Source organism: Callionymus lyra, chromosome 19 (genome assembly GCF_982586985.1).
Source record: "Callionymus lyra chromosome 19, fCalLyr1.hap1.1, whole genome shotgun sequence".
Taxonomy (NCBI): domain Eukaryota; kingdom Metazoa; phylum Chordata; class Actinopteri; order Syngnathiformes; family Callionymidae; genus Callionymus; species Callionymus lyra.
The window spans coordinates 13,694,322-13,712,908 of NC_141836.1; the positions used below are offsets into that span (position 1 = coordinate 13,694,322).

At 44.2% G+C, this 18,587-nt stretch overlaps 2 protein-coding genes across 4 annotated transcripts; one reads left to right on the plus strand and one right to left on the minus strand.

Annotated features, from left to right (window-relative positions):
* Positions 1 to 510: 510 nt before the first annotated feature.
* nr1h5 (nuclear receptor subfamily 1, group H, member 5) lies at positions 511 to 8,771 on the plus strand. 2 transcript variants are annotated; one of them, XM_087781261.1, is made up of 12 exons: positions 511 to 654; positions 1,315 to 1,409; positions 4,057 to 4,191; positions 5,724 to 6,089; positions 6,166 to 6,306; positions 7,060 to 7,178; positions 7,521 to 7,610; positions 7,835 to 7,925; positions 7,988 to 8,104; positions 8,167 to 8,241; positions 8,296 to 8,409; positions 8,488 to 8,771. In XM_087781261.1, the coding sequence occupies exons 2-12, from the start codon at positions 1,355 to 1,357 to the stop codon at positions 8,676 to 8,678; spliced, it is 1,494 nt and encodes a 497-aa protein (XP_087637387.1). In that variant the 5' UTR covers positions 511 to 654; positions 1,315 to 1,354; the 3' UTR covers positions 8,679 to 8,771. The 2 variants fall into 2 exon arrangements, with proteins under 2 accessions (XP_087637387.1, XP_087637388.1); XM_087781262.1 differs by having other exon boundaries at positions 7,838 to 7,925.
* A 45-nt stretch (positions 8,772 to 8,816) lies between these two features.
* Positions 8,817 to 17,972, minus strand: brpf3b (bromodomain and PHD finger containing, 3b). Of its 2 annotated transcripts, none has more exons than XM_087781144.1 (13): positions 17,642 to 17,972; positions 15,354 to 16,917; positions 15,125 to 15,281; positions 14,911 to 15,045; positions 14,127 to 14,255; positions 13,741 to 14,053; positions 12,657 to 12,929; positions 11,483 to 12,058; positions 10,439 to 10,511; positions 10,279 to 10,367; positions 10,105 to 10,202; positions 9,819 to 9,973; positions 8,817 to 9,729 (listed from the first exon to the last, which is right to left on the minus strand). In XM_087781144.1, exons 2-13 carry the CDS (start codon positions 16,892 to 16,894, stop codon positions 9,543 to 9,545), a joined length of 3,726 nt encoding a protein of 1,241 aa, XP_087637270.1. In that variant the 5' UTR covers positions 16,895 to 16,917; positions 17,642 to 17,972; the 3' UTR covers positions 8,817 to 9,542. The 2 variants fall into 2 exon arrangements, with proteins under 2 accessions (XP_087637270.1, XP_087637269.1); XM_087781143.1 differs by having other exon boundaries at positions 10,279 to 10,370.
* Between the last annotated feature and the right edge of the window lie 615 nt (positions 17,973 to 18,587).

Here is an 18,587-nt window from a genome sequence, read left to right on the forward strand (position 1 = left end):
AATCCCAACCCTTTGTTGACACGAGGGCGAGAAGAAAATGAGTGAAATTAAATTCACTTTAAGTCACATATTCATCACACAAACTTGTCCACTTCTATTAATAACTTAATTTCTCTCCAGCACTGGAGCCGCCCCCCCCTCCCCCTTCCAGCTCACCCGCCTCACCCCGCATTCTGTTTGCAGTCCGGCCGTGGCCGAGACCCTGACGCTGACCTTTGACCCCGCCGAGTGTTGTTTTTCCTTCATTAACAGTTGACTCCCTGCACACACGCGTTGCTTCACCGCGAGCGAGGCCACCCAAGACGAGCCAAGTTTTTTTTTTTACGGAGGAGTTGAGAAACGGTGGCAGCGAGATTGTTATGAAAAGGATTTTAGGAGTCGGTGATAGGAAGCGTTCCATCCATCACGCACACAAACACGCCGTTAATGAGACCACTGGAGTTCAAAACCTCATTTAGAAACAACTAAAAAAAAAAAAAAAAAAAAGAGCCGTAAAGCCAGTCGTAGGGACTCAACTCACTGACCGGGGTTTGGAAAAACTCAGATCTTTGTTCAGGGACATGACAAGAGCTGCTGTTTACTCTGTGTGTGTCACACGAGCTGCCCTCAGTTCAAAGTGAGAAGACGGGACGACAGGACGACACCGTCCGTCAAGTGAGTGATTCCACCCCTTCTTTTTATGATCAATTCTTTATATCCATCAATTCCTTATGTACTTGTCATAGCGTGCCATTTCTAAGATTGTCTAAGATGCTGCTATTGTTCACAAAATGTGTTAAAAAAGTATGAAAAAATACGTTAAAAGATATTTATATATATATTAGATTAGTTTAATTTCGTCTCCTCTGGCCTTCTTTGGACTGAAGAGAGATGTGACTTTTGATTTCCTTCTCCTCTACCTTTGACAGCGACAGTTTATCAATAAAAAAATTTCAATTCAGATCAAAAAATTGAATTGAAAAAAGTGCATGAATGAGCTCAGGTCGAGTGTTTCCTTGTGCCGTTACGACGACGGACAAACAAAACGCACACTTTTGTGGACTTTACTCACAGATCTCGGAGGTTGTTGCGAGCGTGGGTTTCCCGCTCGGCTCGTCAAACAGTGGCTTATCGAGCTGCAGGGTTCTGATGAAAAACAAAGCAGAAGATTGATGACGTGCAGCGTTTATCTCAGGACTAATGAGTGGGTTTGTTTTCCCTGCTGCCGCTGAGCTGCGTGATAAAAACGAGATTGGGAGAAAAGAAAAAAAAAAAAGTTGTCGGTTAAGGCCAACGTTTGTCCCCCTTCTTTTCGTTCTATCCCAACCCTCCCAGGAGGCCAGAACCTGACCTCGGCGTCTCCTCCAGATGATCCATGGTGACGCCTGTTGGAGCTTCTCTCCATCACTCTTGTCTTGCTGCTTCCAGAGGTCAGAAGACGACACTCTCTGTTTTTTTGGAAATGAAGCTGTCAACGACAAACAAAAACACGCTACAGAACTTTACAGTTTTGTCTTCTTTGCTTTGATTCTGACTTCTAAGGGAGATCTGGGCTGGTGCGCCCCCTGCGCCGCCTGGTCGTTGGTATCACAGAGAGGTTTAATGTGGGCATTATAGTCATGGAATGACCTTCATAGTAACACATTTTTACACTAGTTTACATGCTTACTTATTAAATAAACTTGACTCAAAACTAGCATCTTGACATGTCAAGAGTTACAATAGTAAGTAAGTAATTATTGTTATTAAAGCGCCTTTTCTCAGACCAGGGTCACAAAACAGATCAGTGATGTAAGGAGGAGACTGACCATGAATAGATCTGAAAGTAAGAGCCAGAATTTAAAAATTGATCATGAAAGAAACTGGCAGCCAATGAAGAGTTTTAAGGATCGGGGAAATGTGAGTTCTTCTACTAGAGCGGCTCAGAATTCTCGATGCAGAGTTTTGTTTTAACTGTAGGCAAACTAGCTCCTTCTTGTTTAGACAGGAAAATAAAATGTTCAAATAGTCTAATTAAGAAGACACAAACCAATGGATTATAAGCTTCGGATCAGTCCATTTTTCTTTAAAACAAAACACTTTTCAAAAAGTAATACATAATAAAACAGAAATTCTATAAATTATTTTTCTTTCTGTGTGGCCCGGTAATCAATGCCTCACGGACCCAGCACCGGTCCTCGGACCAGGGGTTGGGGACCACTGGGTTAGTGAATAAACCTTCACAAATTTTCAACGCCAGAACAACAACACCTACATTTTAGTGACGTTCTGATGAAGCTTCATGAAGCACTGCGTTATATTCAGAGTCCACTAGATGGCGGTCTCTGCACTATTTTTCTTTGTTTTTAACTGTAATGAAACATCACTAAACTGATGGCGCCACCTACTGACCTCTAAACCACATGACACTGCTTCATGAAGCTTTTTAGAACCATCACTACTAAACATGGCTTCTCCAGTCCCACCTGTCCTCTTTATGTCCCTCCAAAGAACAGAAACGAGTCCCTCACTCATGAGACAAACAAGAGGAAAATGTCCGTCATCGTTTGTCCTCCAATAATAAGACTTCCTCTGGTGTTCCAGTAACCGTGCACACGTAGGAGGACGTGTTTTTCCTGCGTCAGCGTGACAAACTGTCAGAAGAAGAGACTTGCTGAACGCTGGGGGTCAAACTCTTTTGACTCCTCTGTCAGTGAGGTCCCCTCTGTCTCCAGAGGGGGAGGTTGATGTAGAGGGACCCCGATATATTTGAATCTGCCTGCTGCTGTCCAATAGACACTTGAGGAGAAACATACTCCCCATCAACAAGAGTTGTGGCGACTGAAGAGCTTTAAATAAAACACTTTTGCACAAGACATGTCTTTCAGTCATTGACGAGGCTGCTTTTTAAAATGGTATTTATTAGTTATTTTTTTGTAATTTCTATTAATATTTATTTTGATTGAAATGCATTAATAATTGCATTGTTACACCATATTTACTTGCTTATTTTGTTTTAACTCTTACATGATTATTACATATCTATAAAATCTAAATTGGATTCAAGCTGTAGTTTCTTTGGCCTAATAATAATAAAAAGTCTCTACTGTATTTTGCCCTCGTTTTATGGCCTAAAATTTCCCTTTATTTTTAACATATTTATATTATTTAAAAAAAGCTCAACAACCTCAAATGACAATGTCAGGATTAAATGAATTGGTGTCTGGAGACATGGAGTAAATAATCTAGAAAAGTATAAATAAGAGGCAGAAACTCTCTGCTCCTCTTAAACACATGTATACATTTTTCTTTCACCGTATATTGTTTGACAACAGTGAAAAGTCTTGGATTTCAGGTAATAATTAGGTGGAAAAGTATTTAATTGTAAATAATTATTGTAAATAAATCAAAAGTTGTATATCATTATAAGTGTAAAACTGTTGAAAAGGGTCCAACTTTACTCTGTAAATGCCTCAAAACAAAGTATCATTGTAATAGTGGTAATCGACAGGATGAGATTGAAACAAATAAATAGTAATAATGATAAAAAATAAACATTATAATGTAAAACAACATACCTCCTTCTTCCTCTTGAACCACCAGACTCCAGCTGTATATCTAGAATTAAAACAATTAATTTCAGTTTTTAAACTTGACAAGGAAATATGACTGGAAAAAAAAAGAGCTGAGCCAGAAGACAAACTGTTACATGTTCTCACCTCCGGGAGCTTCTTTAAAGAAGAGCTCAGGCGTCTGAGACTCGGTGTAGAGCACAGATGATGGCGAGGAGGTTCAGGTGCATCCGTCAGGGATGGAACCAATACAAGGAGCCGATACTGTTGCTTTATTTGTGAAAATATTGTTTCTTCCGACAAAAAAAAAGAATCCCACCAGGGTCCCATCTGTTCCCACCCCTGGTGTTCCCACTCCCCATGTGGGACTGTCAGGACCTCCTCTTGCTTATTACCACTTTTCCTCTGGAGTTAAAGTGTCATAAGGGGCCTGGATTCACTCGGGGGGGGTTTAGGAATGTCTTCCAGACGCTTCATATCTGTGTGAATCCGCTCAGTAATTAACAGCCTGTTCCTTCTCGGACAGATCCACTTCTTCCAGCCAGATCCACGTCGTCTCCCCAGATGAGAGAGTGGAGCGAGCTAGAGATGAATTTCCCAGCCAACGGTTTCCTCTCCTCCTTGGATGGATACGACTCCACGGAGCAGCTTCCTCTGTACGGTGAGTTCAAGATCATCGGAAAAAATCCATTTTATTTTGAGGTTTAAAAAGAGCAGTTCGCTTTGTAAGATTGAAACTATATTTTATACAGTGTGTTGCGAGAATTAAGGTTTTTCTAAACACATCTAAAAAGCCAAAAATTGTATCTTGTTGTTGGACACCAGAGAGAAGATTCCTTCACTTAATCAATGAGGCTCTATCACTCTATTGAGGAGGATCTCCAGTTGTATAATGTTTATGAAGACATGTGAGAAACTTCCAGATAATTTGGTTTTAACATCGTATATATATATATATATATATATATATATATTAAAAACCTTCTTAGTCAGGGGTCTTTTTATCTAGTATTTTATGTATTATTTTGAGGCCTGTAAAATAATAATCTGTGGCCCTCCGTGTTTTAATTCATATTTCTTTGATTATATAGTCAAGATGGGGAAAAAAAACACACAAAAATAATTCCAAAATTCACATCGACATCACCCACGCACACAAAATCATATAAAATCGGAATTTGTAACACCCTGGAAAGGATAACCCCTCTAGAAGATCCTCCTTAGACTGTGGCCAAGTCCTCGCTATGGGGGCCCCCCTGGAAAGTTGAGTTTGGAACCCTGATAGCAACTAATATCAAACTCCCAACTCACATGTTTCAAATGTTGAAGTCTTCCTCTTCAAGATGCAGTAAGTCTCTCATCATTTTCGCGTTTTGAACTTATTACTTTATAAGTTCTCCCCCGTCGGAAATCTCAGCGAACGAGAGGTTACGAGAGCGTAGTCCATTATGACGCAATATTCTTTCCTCCTTCAGCCAACTGTAATCCCGCCCTGCTTTGTTTATACAATGAGTCCCTTGGAGGTGAAGACTTCCGGGATTGATAACACGTGATGACAAACCTTAATGCTTGACCAATCACGGCAGAGTGAAAACAAGATTTCATCCCCAGAAAAAGTGTTTTCAGTGGGTGGGGTTTAACACTTTTTTCTAATGTAAATAATTCAATGAAAAGAGAGTTTTGTACAAACAGACACTGATAAGTACAATAGAGTCCAACATCCATTTAAGACACACTTAAATCAACACATTAGTTGGCGCCCTCTACTGGTGATATTACACTTTTTGCAGTTTCCTTGGAAGATTCCATAGGAAGTCGCTTCAAAACTATTTTAAACTCACACTGGACCATCAGTGTAAAGACCAGGGAACTGGTCCGCTCATGTGATCTAGATGTGTTCCTCAGACCCCGGGTCTCCGGCGGTCCAGATGTGCGGTCAAAGGCCACCGAGAGGACACGCATGTTGTTTTTGCATCAGGACTCCAAATGTCACATCTCAAAAAACACTGTCAAAGGGAGACTTTCAGCTGCATCCCTTTTTCTCAGAGAAGTTGGAAACGACGTAATCCCAGTTGGTTCTTAAAAGCCCAGAAGATGAATTAACAGAAGGGACTAACATCACAGACCGGTGATGAGCGAGTGATCATCGCGGACGAAAACAGACCAAAGTCTTTTCTTTTTTTTTCTTCCCAGACATGTTGCCGGATCCGCTCAACTACCCTTTCCAGGACCCTGACCTCCAGCTCCTCCCGTACAGCCCACAACCGTACAACACTTCCAATTTCTCCATCTACGGCTCCCCGTCCTCCTCGTCCAACTCCTCCTACTCGCAGCACTGCTACCCTCAGTACCAGTACAGCCCCGACTACCTGGGGAGTCCCTGCGATCCCGGGCTGGACTGCGGGGGTCTCTTCTCCGGGGGGCAAGGGGCGCCCCTGGGGAGGAGGTCCCGGATGGGTTTCGGAGGAAGGGGCCGAGGTCAGGACGAGCTGTGCGTGGTTTGTGGAGACAAAGCTTCAGGTTATCACTACAACGCGCTCACCTGTGAGGGCTGTAAAGGTACTCAAGGTCGTCGCCATGTTATCCCCCCCGACCCCCACGACGTTCCTCTTCATCTCAGTCACGTTCTCGGCAGGATTCTTCCGACGCAGCGTGACCAAGAAGGCCGTGTATCACTGCAAGAGCGGGGGCGGCTGCGAGATGGACATGTACATGAGGAGGAAGTGCCAAGACTGCCGGCTGAGGAAGTGTCGCGCCGTGGGAATGTTGGCAGAGTGTAGGTGAACACGACCACAAACGTTTAACGACGTCATTGAAAATAAATAAAAAAAAAACCTCCATCTGCTGCTTTTTTTTCCTTTTCTTAAGTCCAACGTTATTGGGTAAACACTCATTTTTACACATTTTTTTTTAGCATTTGAAATATCCTCAATAGTGCTGACATCTTAAAAAATGATGCGAGGTTTCGACAAAATATCTTTTCAAAGCAATAGATTATAGGAAATAGTGACATCTAGTGGACTCAGGAAATACGTTTCTTCATGAAGCTTCATCAACACAGTTGTTTACAGTTGTTTACATAACTCGCTTGCACAACACACATAGTCAAGACAAACAGGGTCATAGCTCAGGGGTCCTCAACAGTTTTTGTACCACGGACCGGTTTAATTTCTGGAGTAACAGACTGACATTCAGATACAATAGCATGACCTGCTAAAACTACAATAAAGTTTATTTTCATTTAAAATGAGTTGTCCGAGTTATAGTTCAGCTCACCATTCATTCCCGACTTCAGTTGCTTTCCTTCCTTTCCTTTGTATCCTTTTTCTTTAAGTTATTTCCTTTTGATCAATGTTCTTTATACTTTTGCACTTTGTTCATTTTCTGTTCATCTCCAGAGGGATTATAAAGTATATCCATCTATCCATCCATCCAAATCCACAATTGACAAAAGACTTAGCTACACAAAGGTCTATTCAGATCGAACGGATCTCACCCATTCGTTCAGACGTTGATCTTCTCTTCTCAGGTCTTCTCACAGAGGTCCAGTGTCAGTCCAAACGGTTGCGAAAAGGTGGCAAGAGCAGATGCCAGCAGGAGGAGGACACCAGCAGGAGGGTCACGTCCACCAGCAGACTACATGGGCAGGTACATCGGTGAAGCTAGCTCAGACAGGAAGTACTGATGAAGCTTCATGAAGCAGTGTCATTATTTTCAGAGGCCACTAGATGGCGGTCTGTGCACTAATGAAACATCACATCATTTTTAAACTGATGGTGCCACCTACTGACATCTAAACAACATGACACTGTTTCATGAAGCTTCATCAACCCATCCCTAACATGAAGCTCTCAACGCAAACTATGGTGCCTCAGATGTCTTTACATGTTTATTGCCAGTCGTGTAAACTGATTCTGAAAAGATGACCAAGTTGATAAGCAATATCAAGTGAGACTCGTTGAAAAAGTGTTCATCATTTGCTTCATCCAGACTAGTTTATCTCGAGAGCAGCACTTCATCATGGAGAGAATGGTGGAGGCTCACCGTCAGTGGAGAGCAGAGGACAGCAGCTACACCAGGGTGAATTGCTCATTTGATCCACCTTTTAACCCTCTTTTTACCTCAGGGTCAAGGTGACCCGAAGGCCCGAAAAACAAATGTTGATATCCCTTGTGTTGCCTTGACCTTTAGTCAACAAAAGGGATACAACAAACGTTTTTTTCACGGACCTACGGGTCACCTTGACCCAGAGATAACATGGGTTAAGAACATCCAAAAACATCTCTTCTCCATCTATGCTTCAGCAGCTGTTTGACTGGCAGTACGGCGAGGACGGCGAGTGTTCGTCCGCGGCCGTGTCGCCTCATCTGCTGCAGTTCTCCAGAACCATTCCAGGTGAGACCAGGATCAGCGACTCCTGTAGATTCAGGATTGAAAGTGTTTTCGCTTCGTCGCAGGATTTGATCTCCTGGATTATTCCGACCAGAGCTCTCTACTGTCGGTTTCTTCTCTGGAGATCATCTTTCTGCTCTCAGCCGAGCAGTTCTCCAACAACCCCACAGGTCCAAGTCCAGGTGAGCGAACGCCCTCACTGAACCCTCGACTTGGGTCTTATATATTTGTGTATTTGTGTCAGCGTTGCAGCTTTTCAGTCCGTCTACACACACCTGGCTGAGGAATGAGTCAAGAGTAATCCTCCACGGCAGCACAGGTGAGTTAAAAAATATATTTTTAGATTTAAAAACTGAGCTCAGGTTCGTCTCAGGACACGGCGAAGATCTTCTCAGCCCAGTCGTCAACTTCTTCCACAGCATGGGGGCGCTGAGGGTGACGGAAGCCGAGTTCGCGCTTCTCACCGCCACCGCTTTGCTCTGCTCCGGTCAGAAGAAAAAAAAAAAACGCTCATATGGTTCCAGAAATGTGAATCCAAGACAGTCATGAATGTCTTCCTTCGCAGACCGGCTGGCCCTCCTGGCTCCGGGCCGCGTGGAGAAGCTGCAGGAGCTGGTCCTGGATCTGTTGTCGAGGGTGTGCTGCGGGGCCCAGGCACGAGGAGGCCCCAAGCGGTTCGGCTGCCTCCTCGGTCGCCTGACGGAACTGAGGACCCTTCGTCACAACTACCTCCTGCTCATGAGGCACCGGCGCTGACGCGGCAACATTGAAGTGGAACCAAAATATTGATTTTTTTCCCCCAAAGAATTCCACTAATCGTTTACAAATAAAATGTGTTATTATTTACAATTCTATGAACAATTTTGTCAAATATCTCACACCGACACAAAAAAACATTATTTCAAAACTTTTTAATAGAGAATTTGTTTTTTCCAAAACGAGGGAAATACTGGTTCAAACAAAATGTTTGAGGCGACGGTTAAAAATGTACAATTCAAGCTTATCAAGGTGTATTTCTTTTAAGATCAGGATTAAAAAACAGGACTTTTTTTTTTAATAAATAAAAACAGGAAAACCGAAATGAAGCCGGGGATCAGGCAGGAATTTATCAAACCAGAATCGTCTGTTAAAAATGTTTTTTAAATAAGAATTCAACATCAGCGTTAACTAATATAGTTTTTATTTGAATAGCTCCATCTTTTTTTTATAAATAAATTATTTACCTCTGTTTAAAAAGAGAATTCAGATAAAGTGTCGACCTGAATTTGCGTCTCTCGACAACACGCACACAACAGTGACTCCTGCAGCGAGTTCAGATTCATCATCGCACAACTATACACAGCCTCGCGTCGTCTTGATTGAAATACGCTTTTCCTTTTTTAAAAAAGAGGAATAAAACAACATTAAATTAACTCATCTATGTACACAACGAGTGCCGCCCGGGTAAACAGTGAACGTTTTTAAAATCGTAAAAAGCTTTTTGTAGAAAAGATGGCAGTGATCCATTCATGTGTCGAAAATCTCTTTTGTGGATGTTTTTTGATTCCTGGCAGGTACACAAATCTTTCTTTTACATTTGATCCAAAAAGCGGATGTAAGAAGGAGGTGACGTCGCCCCCCCTACAGCCCTAAGTTGGACGCCATGAAGCCCTGGCTGTGGCTGACCCGACTCTGGTGGATCAGGGCCCGGTCGTACGCTACCTGGACCGACTTGCGAATGCTGGACTTGCGGCCCTCCATGATGCGGAGCTTGTCCGCCGTGTCGTCGGCGCCCAGAGGCGTCACCTTGTCCCGGGGGAGCCACTGCCTGTCACCAGAACCAGTCATGGGTTAAAAACGAAAAATCTCTGAGTCCCTGAGTCTATTAGTGTTGCATTGAGTTCTTTAAAAACTCACCAGGTGCGCTTGTTGTCGAAGAAAAGCACCAGGTAGAGCCTGGAGTTGGACTCCTCTTGCCTCTGCTCACCCAGGAGGAGGACGTCTTTGGGCGGGACGGGGATGGGGACGCCGTTGTGCAGCAGACCCTCCTCAGGCATCTCCGGATCAATGACCTGATGACGGACAAATAAGAAACCGTGAAATATCAAGAAAATAAGGAGCTACAAATGTACATTTTAATAAACATGATTGATGTGAAAGAATATCTAAATATATGTTGATATTTAATGAATCAGTCGCTCACCAGGGCAGGATACGAAGGGTATCCCCGACACTTGGCCCACACCAGATCAAGAGGCTCCAACGGCTCCATCTCATCCTCGGACGTTTGGCTTTCATTCCCTTAAAAACCACCCCAACGTGTGAGTTTCTCTTTGATCACCAAAAGTAACCTCATAAACAAACGGCAAATAAATACCAGTGTAATCTGCGTCGCCGTTCACGATGTCCAGGAAGAGGACTTTAGACAGAGCCGGCTTTCCGAGGCTCCGCTTGGGCTTCGAGCTGCTGCTGCGAGAGAATCGTTGCATATTTTATCAAGTGTCCATTATCGGAGCCGGAAGACGAGCCGGTCTTACGTTTCTCGGTGGAGAACCGGACACGGGCTGTCGTCGGAATCCTCGGCGCGCTTGTTAAAACCGTTGGTCAGACCTGAGAGAGAACAGACTTGATTGACGCTTCAGGCCGATCATAGTCGATATAAAGAGACTAATAAACACATCACTATAAACGCATGAATTGACGACGTTAAATGGTCACGTTTTCCCTCGGTTTCAAAGTCGAAAAGCTTCTCTTTTCCGTCGCTCGACTTCCATCCTTTCTTTAGCAATATCTGCTTCCTATTCTTTCATCTTTAAATCATAATCTCTCTTTGAAATGGCATCACATCCTTCAAGCTGAAGTCTTTTGATATGAAGTAATTGAAATTAACAAGATTATAAAATGACAAACGGACCCCACGTGAAATTGAATTGTTTTGTAAACAAACATTCATGCAGAAAATTGATCAAAACTGAGACCATTATGACAATGCAGTTGCAGTGATCTAGCATTAGGGGGAGCCAGAAACACCATTTTAAAACTTACTGATAGGGCTTTTAATTTATATAACATTAGTCTTATGTTATTTTCATATGGAAAGCTTTCATTTATGTCATTCATCCTAAAGTAAGATGCTAAAAATAAATATTTAAACCTTTTTTTGTGGCCTACATAAGGACTGCCACTTCAAATTATCATCATTATAGAAATAAAACTTCTTCAACTGAGAAATATTTCAAAAATGATGTCACAAAACGATCTGGAGTTTATAATCCATGTGTTTATGTCTTCTTGTTTAGACTATTGTTACAGTTTATTTTCATGTCTAAACAAAAATGATCTGTCTCACCTGTAGTTAATACAAAACTCTGCAGCAAGAATTTTGAGCCGCTCTAGTAAGAGAACTCACATTACTCCGATCCTGAAAACTCTTCACTGGCTGCCAGTTTCTTTAAAGAAATAACCACTACTTTCTTACTTACTATTACTTAAAACCTTACAGCTCAATAAAGCTACTCCACGCTTGGGAATCCCATCTTTCAACAGTTGCAATGATGCCGACGTATACAAAAATATCTCACCTTTCCTTTTTGTCATCTTATCCACCTCCACTTTGTGATCACTGAGGAGGGTCTGCTGTTGGACGAGCTCGGGCGGCCCACTGTTTCTCTGTCTGGATCTGGTCGGCGTGGACGTGGGGGTCGACGAAGGCGTGCTGGCGGCTGAGTTGGGCGTGGTCGCGACGATACTCGTGACGTCATCCTGCGGTCCTTTCCCGTTCATGGAAGAAGTGTCTCTCTCTCGGAAAAGCTTGGCTCCGTTCTTCGCTTTCTTGAACAACACGGAAGTCCGTCGGCCGACTCCGCCCGGGGCGGGTTTGGTCGGCGTGCAAAGGACGGGCAGACCGTTGGCCACGGCCTGACCTTCATTGTGCAAAATAGGAGGCGGCGTCACCCGCCGGTCCTGCTCTTTAGTGCAAATAGTGGCTTTTTCAGAGGGTTCGTCGTCCAGCTTCAGACGCTTGCAGTGCCAGTTGGAAGCCGGCGCCTCTCTCGTTATGGGTCGCAGGGTCGGAGGTTCCAGTGATGTGTCCTCGCGCCGCGGGGGGGGCGCCGGCCCCGTGGGCTCCAGTGTCGGCGGCGAGGATTTGAGGTCTTCTAGAGGGACGACAAGAGAGAAAGGTTTCAAGTCTTTTCCGGATCTCCCTCCCTTTCAACTGAAATGAGTTCAAGTGTGATGTAGTGGTGCGGGAGTCGCTCTGGAAATGGTCGGTTTAAGAATGATTCGCCTTCGATTCGCGGGGAAAAAAAAAAAAAAAATCACCTCTAAATGTCTAGCGCTCTACCAGGACGATTTCTCTCTGCCCTCGCGACTGAAGTCTAGCAATCAAGTCTGCTCTCCTCTGCAGGCGTTTTGACATGTCCTGCTGACGGAGGTGGGATGATATGGCGTGACTTTTACATGGCCAATGGAAAGTGGTGAGACCATGAGAGTGATAAAAGAAGAGGTGCAGGCATAGAGTGCACTTGAAGAGAGGAGTTGTGAGGCCTAGCCAGACTCTGTGGGCCCCTACTTACTAGACTGGAGTCAGTGGGGTGGTTGGGGTTGGTACGTGGGGGGACCCTGGCTCAATTACCTGAGGACAACGTTCCATTAGCTCATGTTAAACACTCGGTCTCATACGTCACAAATAAAAGTGTCTTCAGAACGTACATGCATTGGCAACTCCGACTGCAAAGCATTCGCCGCCAGTACCTTTATCAGAAGAGGACGAGACGTTGGCGTCTTTTTCCTCGTCTTCTTCTTCGTCGTCGTCGCCGTCCTCCTCGCTTTTAAAGTGTCCGTTGTGAAGGTGTTTCCGGTGGCGGTAGCGCACGCTGTTGATCTCGCGCCGGAGCAGGCGTATGCGACGGGTCCGGGCGCCGCTGCTCCGCATGGAGGTGACGAAGTCCAGTTTCTCCAGGAGCTCCTTCAGCTGCTCGTCCACCGACATGTGGAGGCGGTTCGCTGGATCCAACACGCTGTCGACTGACGAGGGGATGAAGGCATGAGACCGGAGACACTTACATAACAAACACCAACACAATAACTTGTTATTACTGAATTTTTTTTAAATGTTCTACTTTGATACGATACTGTATCGATATTTGACAGCACTGTATTAATTCTTATTTATAGTGCAATAATGTGTAAAGTAAAATAATTCAATTTTTTAAACTTTAAATAAAAATATTCATGCCTTTCGTTTTTTGAGTTGCAACTACACTTCCGGTTGCTAGATCACATGCTTCGCCACTAAATGAACATTGAAGTGCTGCGAGATACAGGCGATGACTAAGTACGAGAGGATACAGTCGTCTACTGTAGCTTTTTTTTTTAGCGGATGTTTGGACATATTTAGGTTTTGAAACAAAGCACCTACAATTTCATCAAGAGTCATGTGGTCTGTAAATTCTGCAACACCAGAGTCAAGTACTAGACAATACTACAAATATATACCTGTTACTACAGCACCCCAAAATATTGTATCGTGGCCCTCTATATCATGATGCGTAGATACCCTCTCTAAGTCATAATAAACATGGAATTCAATGAAGTGTAACAAGAATAAAACTGAAATGAGTTAGTTAAAGAGATGAGTGGTGATGATGAGAATTTTAGGCTGAACACACACACACGTATTAATATTCCATTATAGAATATAAGTGCCCGAAATAACTGATGAAATATAATGGCTGTAATAAGGATTAGAATGGGAAAAATATATTGAAGTTTGTGAATAATTTAACATCCACACATGTTACTGCAGACAATATCAATTTAGTTTGAATGTACTCACTGTCCTCCCATCTGCAGCTGTTGAAGGTTCGCTTTTGTGGAGACTCGGGAAGGAGCATGCCGGAGTCCAGGTCCAGACCCGTGTTGGCGGCCTGTCTCTGCGCGTGTCTCAGCACGGCGCCCCCCAGGTCCCGGAGGCGCAGCGCCGCTCTGTGAAAGACCGTGTCCTTGGAGTTGTACAGGAGGCAGTTGGACACCATCAGGTTGAAATCCGCCTCCAGCTCGGCCACCGAGCGATACGCATGGTTCTCCAGCTTGGAGCGCATCGTGGAGAAGTCCATGGGCCGGCTGACGAACTCCAGGTAGTCCGGCACCTGATGAGCGAGACGCATCATTAGGGATTCTTTTCATTAGAAACCGTGGAGGAAGATCGTTTTAAAAACAAACCTCTTTGATGTCAACGGGTTCTGCAAAGATCTTGGCCGTGTCCTTCTCCAAGAGTTGTTCCAAGGTCGAGCGGAGGAGTATCAACATTGGGGTCAACTTCATTTCCAGGGTGGACTGATGAACTTTAACCTGCAATGTAAATTCCACAAGACATTACTGATTCAACTGTATTAAAAAAACATCTATAAAGCAGACCTGCCTTTAACAGACTGATATTACTTTTGGTTTTCTCGATTTGAGTAATTAAATGAAATCATTAAATTGCAAGTTTTTTAGTCAAAGTGACCGTTTGAATCATGGGGCAAAAACGTTTTACACAAATTTTATTTATATACTATAATCTTTTGTGGATTTTTGTCTGGTTTTATTTTAAGTAGGTCATTTTTATTTATATAGCGCTTTTCGAGACCAGGGTCACAAAGCGCTTAAACAATCAAAACAATATTCAATAAAGTATATATTTTAAAGATCAAGATAAAACTGATAACACAACAGGAGTTCCAGAAAATCGAGGAAAAGCCTGAACAAATAGAAACGTCTTAAGATGTTTCTTAAAAGGAGTCAGTAGACTCCATTTATTCCCCTATTTATTATCAATATATTTTTAAATGAATCTGTAAATGCAAATAAAAGTACATATAATAATAGCGATTATCTACAATGATAATTAAACATATACTCTTTAATGAACAGCTTTTTAATATATTTTAAAGGAAAGTCAACATTATTAGAGCCCATGAAATGGATTGTAAACTAATCTGGTTTGCGTCTGAACGCCCATTACCTGTTCTCGCTTTAGCTTCTCCCTCTTACGGATGAGCTCCACCAGAAGTCTGGCCTTTTCCAGATCATGCCGCAGCTTCTGCCAGTATCTCAGCGCGTCCCGGGCTGCACTCACTTTTTCATTCGCTTCTGGTTGCTGTCGATGAAAAAAAAAAGAAAGCAGAAACGGTCAGGATCTTTATATCAAACTGTGGACGCCATTTTTCTCTCCTGACCTGATCAGTGGTTTTCTGGGACTGGACGCTACAGTGCACCCGCCGGATGAGTGGAACGCCGTTCCTCGACTGTCGCTTCAGCAACCAGTAACTGTGAAGCCTTTGCATGAACTGGTTTTTCCTTTGAAAGAGGATCCCTTTGCAGATGATGGTCAACCTTTAAAATGGAAAGATATAGTGTGAGGCGAAGACAACACGTGTAATATTGACAAACATGAATAATTCAAACCTGTTAGTGGGTATTTGAGGCACTATCACTTGTGGCGAAGTGGAATTCCGTTCGGTCGTGTCCTCGCCCTTCTTCCCTTTCTTTTTATCCATCTTCCCACTGCCCTCCGACTTCCTGCCTTTCTTGGGCGTCGACGGACCCTCTGTGTAGGCGCTCTGTCCTCGGCTGGCTCGCTTCTTGCTGCCCACCACCCGGCACTCGCTCTCGTCGTCCGACAGCGCGTCCTGGCAGGAGGGCGAGTGCGCCTCGCAGAACGCCGTCTTCTTCACGGAGAAAGTGGTCCCGTTGATGTTCGTCTCCCGCACCGGCTCGATCTTCATGAAGAGCCCGGCGCGCTGGGCGCAGGTGACGTGGAAGGCGGTGTAGCAGTTGGCCTTGTGGCACTGGATGGACGCGCCGCGGCCCTTCTGCTTGCACAGGTAGCAGGTGAGCTTCCAGCGGGCCGCCGGGATGTTCCCGACGCCCTCCACCGGCTCCAGGAACACCGTGTTGGCGAAGCAGACCTCCGGGATCCAGATGGCGCAGACCACGTGGGCCCAGCGGCTGTCGCTCGTCTGCTTGAAGGCGCCGCCGCGGTTCGGGCAGAGGACGCAGTCCACCGGTTTCTGGGGGGACTGGAGGCAGCAGCGGCACAGCCACTGCCCCTCGGGGATGTAGGGGACGCCGTAGCACTCCTGGTGCACCGCCAGGTTGCAGGAGTCGCAGAAGAGGATGACGTTGCTGTTGAGGCACTCGTCGTCCAGGCACACGCAGCAGAAGGCGTCGTCGTCGATGGCGCTCTGGGACGGCGCCCGGCTGCGGGCCTCCCGGTACGCCTCCTCCTCCAGGCGGTCGATCAGCAGCTCGAAGGTGTCCGCCGGGAGCGTGGAGTAGCCCTCGGCCGTCCTCCCGGCGTTGACCATCTCCAACCAGGCGGCGTCCTCTTCGTCCATGTCGTATTCCGCCTGAGATTCCTGCTCCTCGGCAGAACATTCGATGTAACGGTAGTAAGCGGCCGGCAGAGGTGTGGCCTCGGCTGGTTTAAAAGTCTCTAACATTCTGAAGCTAGGTTCAGGAAGAGGTAAGTGGTTATTATACAACGAGACGACCTTCTCGGGAGACGGGGGGCGAGCTTTAGGACAGTGGTTCTTAGAGGGAGGCGGTGACTTCACGGCGGGGCTTTTGGAGTTGTTCCTGCGGCCTCTGGGAGTGGCGGACTTGCGGGCCGCCTGCAGACTCGCCGGCGGAGACGACGGCTCCTCGCTGTTCTCCTTATTGCTGTTGCACTCGCTGATGTCCTGCGCCATCATCTCGTCGTCCGTGATGACCTCGAGGGGCTCCAGGATGGAGATGCGGTGAAGCCTGCCGTCCAACTCCACCTCCACCACTTTCTGCGCCTGGGGAAAGGACACGGCGGCGTCTTTTCTCGGCGACCCCTTGAGGCTGTACGGGGATGGCGAGCGACGGCGGGCTCCTCCTCGCCCGCCCACCGTCCCGTTCGATTTCCTGACATCCGCAGAACGATCCGTGGCCGCATGGCCTTTTTTACGTGGTGTCCTCATAAGCCACCGGTCACACCTTCCACCTGTCAATCACAAAAAGTTGGATTTCATGTTTATCAAAAGTACAATACTAGTAAACATGCCTTGACAGTGAAATGACCCCCCATTGTATTTGTCCTAGATCTTAAAGCTATAAGAAGAAACACACATAGGAGCTCTGTGGATATACTGACGTCATTGTCAACATGAATTGAATGTAAGCGTATTTACACTGTAATAAAAAAAAAGAAGTTGACAACATTACACTCAAAACATTCCTTTACATCGTCATTTTCAAGTCACATTTGATTCGTTCATTATTATCATTTTCTCTCCGACATGCACTCATTTAACCATTTATTTTCAGATGTAAAGAAACATAAAGATTAGGACTAGTTTAATACACAGTAACGCGTTTTCTAAAACTTAAAGCGCCTCCTCCAATCAGCTTCGAGGAAAGTTTGATGGACGCGTCGCAGAGCCAATGAACACGACAGATTGGTGTCCTTATTACGTAGTGAAATGTCAGCCATATTTACAGTTGCAAAAACAGTAATAAAAAAAATTGCCCGATGTCAAATATTCTGGTTTAACAAAAAATAATTCTAGTTTATCCAGATATTGTTTATTAAAGACGTTCGTTGGAACAATACTGTCGTGGTGCCAGTTAGCCATTATTATTCCACTACGAACAGTGTCGAAACTGTTCAAAGTTTCTAACAAAGTCAATAAATATCGTGAAAAACGAGTTGGAAAATCAACCTTTACCTCTCGAATCAAGCGATCTTGCTTCACAGCCAGACGATGAGCTCCAATGGTTGCCGCCTAAGCGACAGCCTCACTTAAGCTAACTCGTCAGCTGTGGAAAGCCGGTATTTTCGGTATTTAACAATACCTGATGCACTCATTGAGAACGAGGCCGACGAGACAAACACACAGACTTGTGAATCCGCATCAGAGGATCTGGAGTCAATCCGTCGAAAACCTCATTTACAAAGCAGGAAAAATATTAGCCTCCTCCGGCTAGCTGGACCTGAGTTATGCTAACGAAACACAAATTGGTGGATATGCACGGCTTCCGGGTAGTTGTTTCAAAATAAAAGAACGCGATTTTTTTGGATTTATTAATTTAAAATCGGATTTAATTTAATAATAAACGCAAAATAGTCTCAGCTTTTAAAAATAAAACCTATTGTTACGAAGGCGTCCATTATACTATAAAATACTTTGTTTCATGTTATCAATATATGTATAATAGAAAATGACATGAATTACTTTACAAGAAGTAACACCTACATAAGATAATAAGTTTGTTTAATAATTTGAAACGGAATATATTATTAGTAATAATAATAATAAAAGATGTATTTACTAATCGGGCGCTCTTATTGCGATACGTTTTATTTCCGCAGAAATATCTTTGACACATTGATATCCGGTTGATATCATTAGCCCCGCCCATCGGACGTCAGTAGACCCTGATTTTCGCGCGCTGGCTTTACATGATGCTGTCACATTGACAACACAGCGTTTATGAAGAATGTATATTGATCGATTCAAACAAAAGGGACTTATAATTTATTTTCACGAGTTAATTAAATCAATAAACACGATAAAAAAGCGACTCCTTACCTACGTCTTATTTAGGTAACTTAATTTATCAAACTCGTTTTAAATAAAATGTTTATTTATGATTAAAAGTAACTAATGAATG

Bases quoted from the DNA above. Each gene is read 5' to 3' on its own strand.
- nr1h5 (XM_087781261.1), top strand. From the start codon at position 1,355: ATGGTGACGCCTGTTGGAGCTTCTCTCCATCACTCTTGTCTTGCTGCT. The intron at 1,410-4,056 runs GTCAGAAGACGA...CTTCTCGGACAG, and splicing joins TTGTCTTGCTGCTTCCAGAG to ATCCACTTCTTCCAGCCAGA. The intron at 8,242-8,295 runs GTGAGTTAAAAA...GGTTCGTCTCAG, and splicing joins AATCCTCCACGGCAGCACAG to GACACGGCGAAGATCTTCTC.
- brpf3b (XM_087781143.1), bottom strand. From the start codon at position 16,894: ATGAGGACACCACGTAAAAAAGGCCATGCGGCCACGGATCGTTCTGCG. The intron at 10,512-11,482 runs GTGAGATATTTT...GTTCTCTCTCAG, and splicing joins TAAGATGACAAAAAGGAAAG to GTCTGACCAACGGTTTTAAC. The intron at 9,974-10,104 runs GTGAGCGACTGA...GTCCGTCATCAG, and splicing joins ACCCTTCGTATCCTGCCCTG to GTCATTGATCCGGAGATGCC.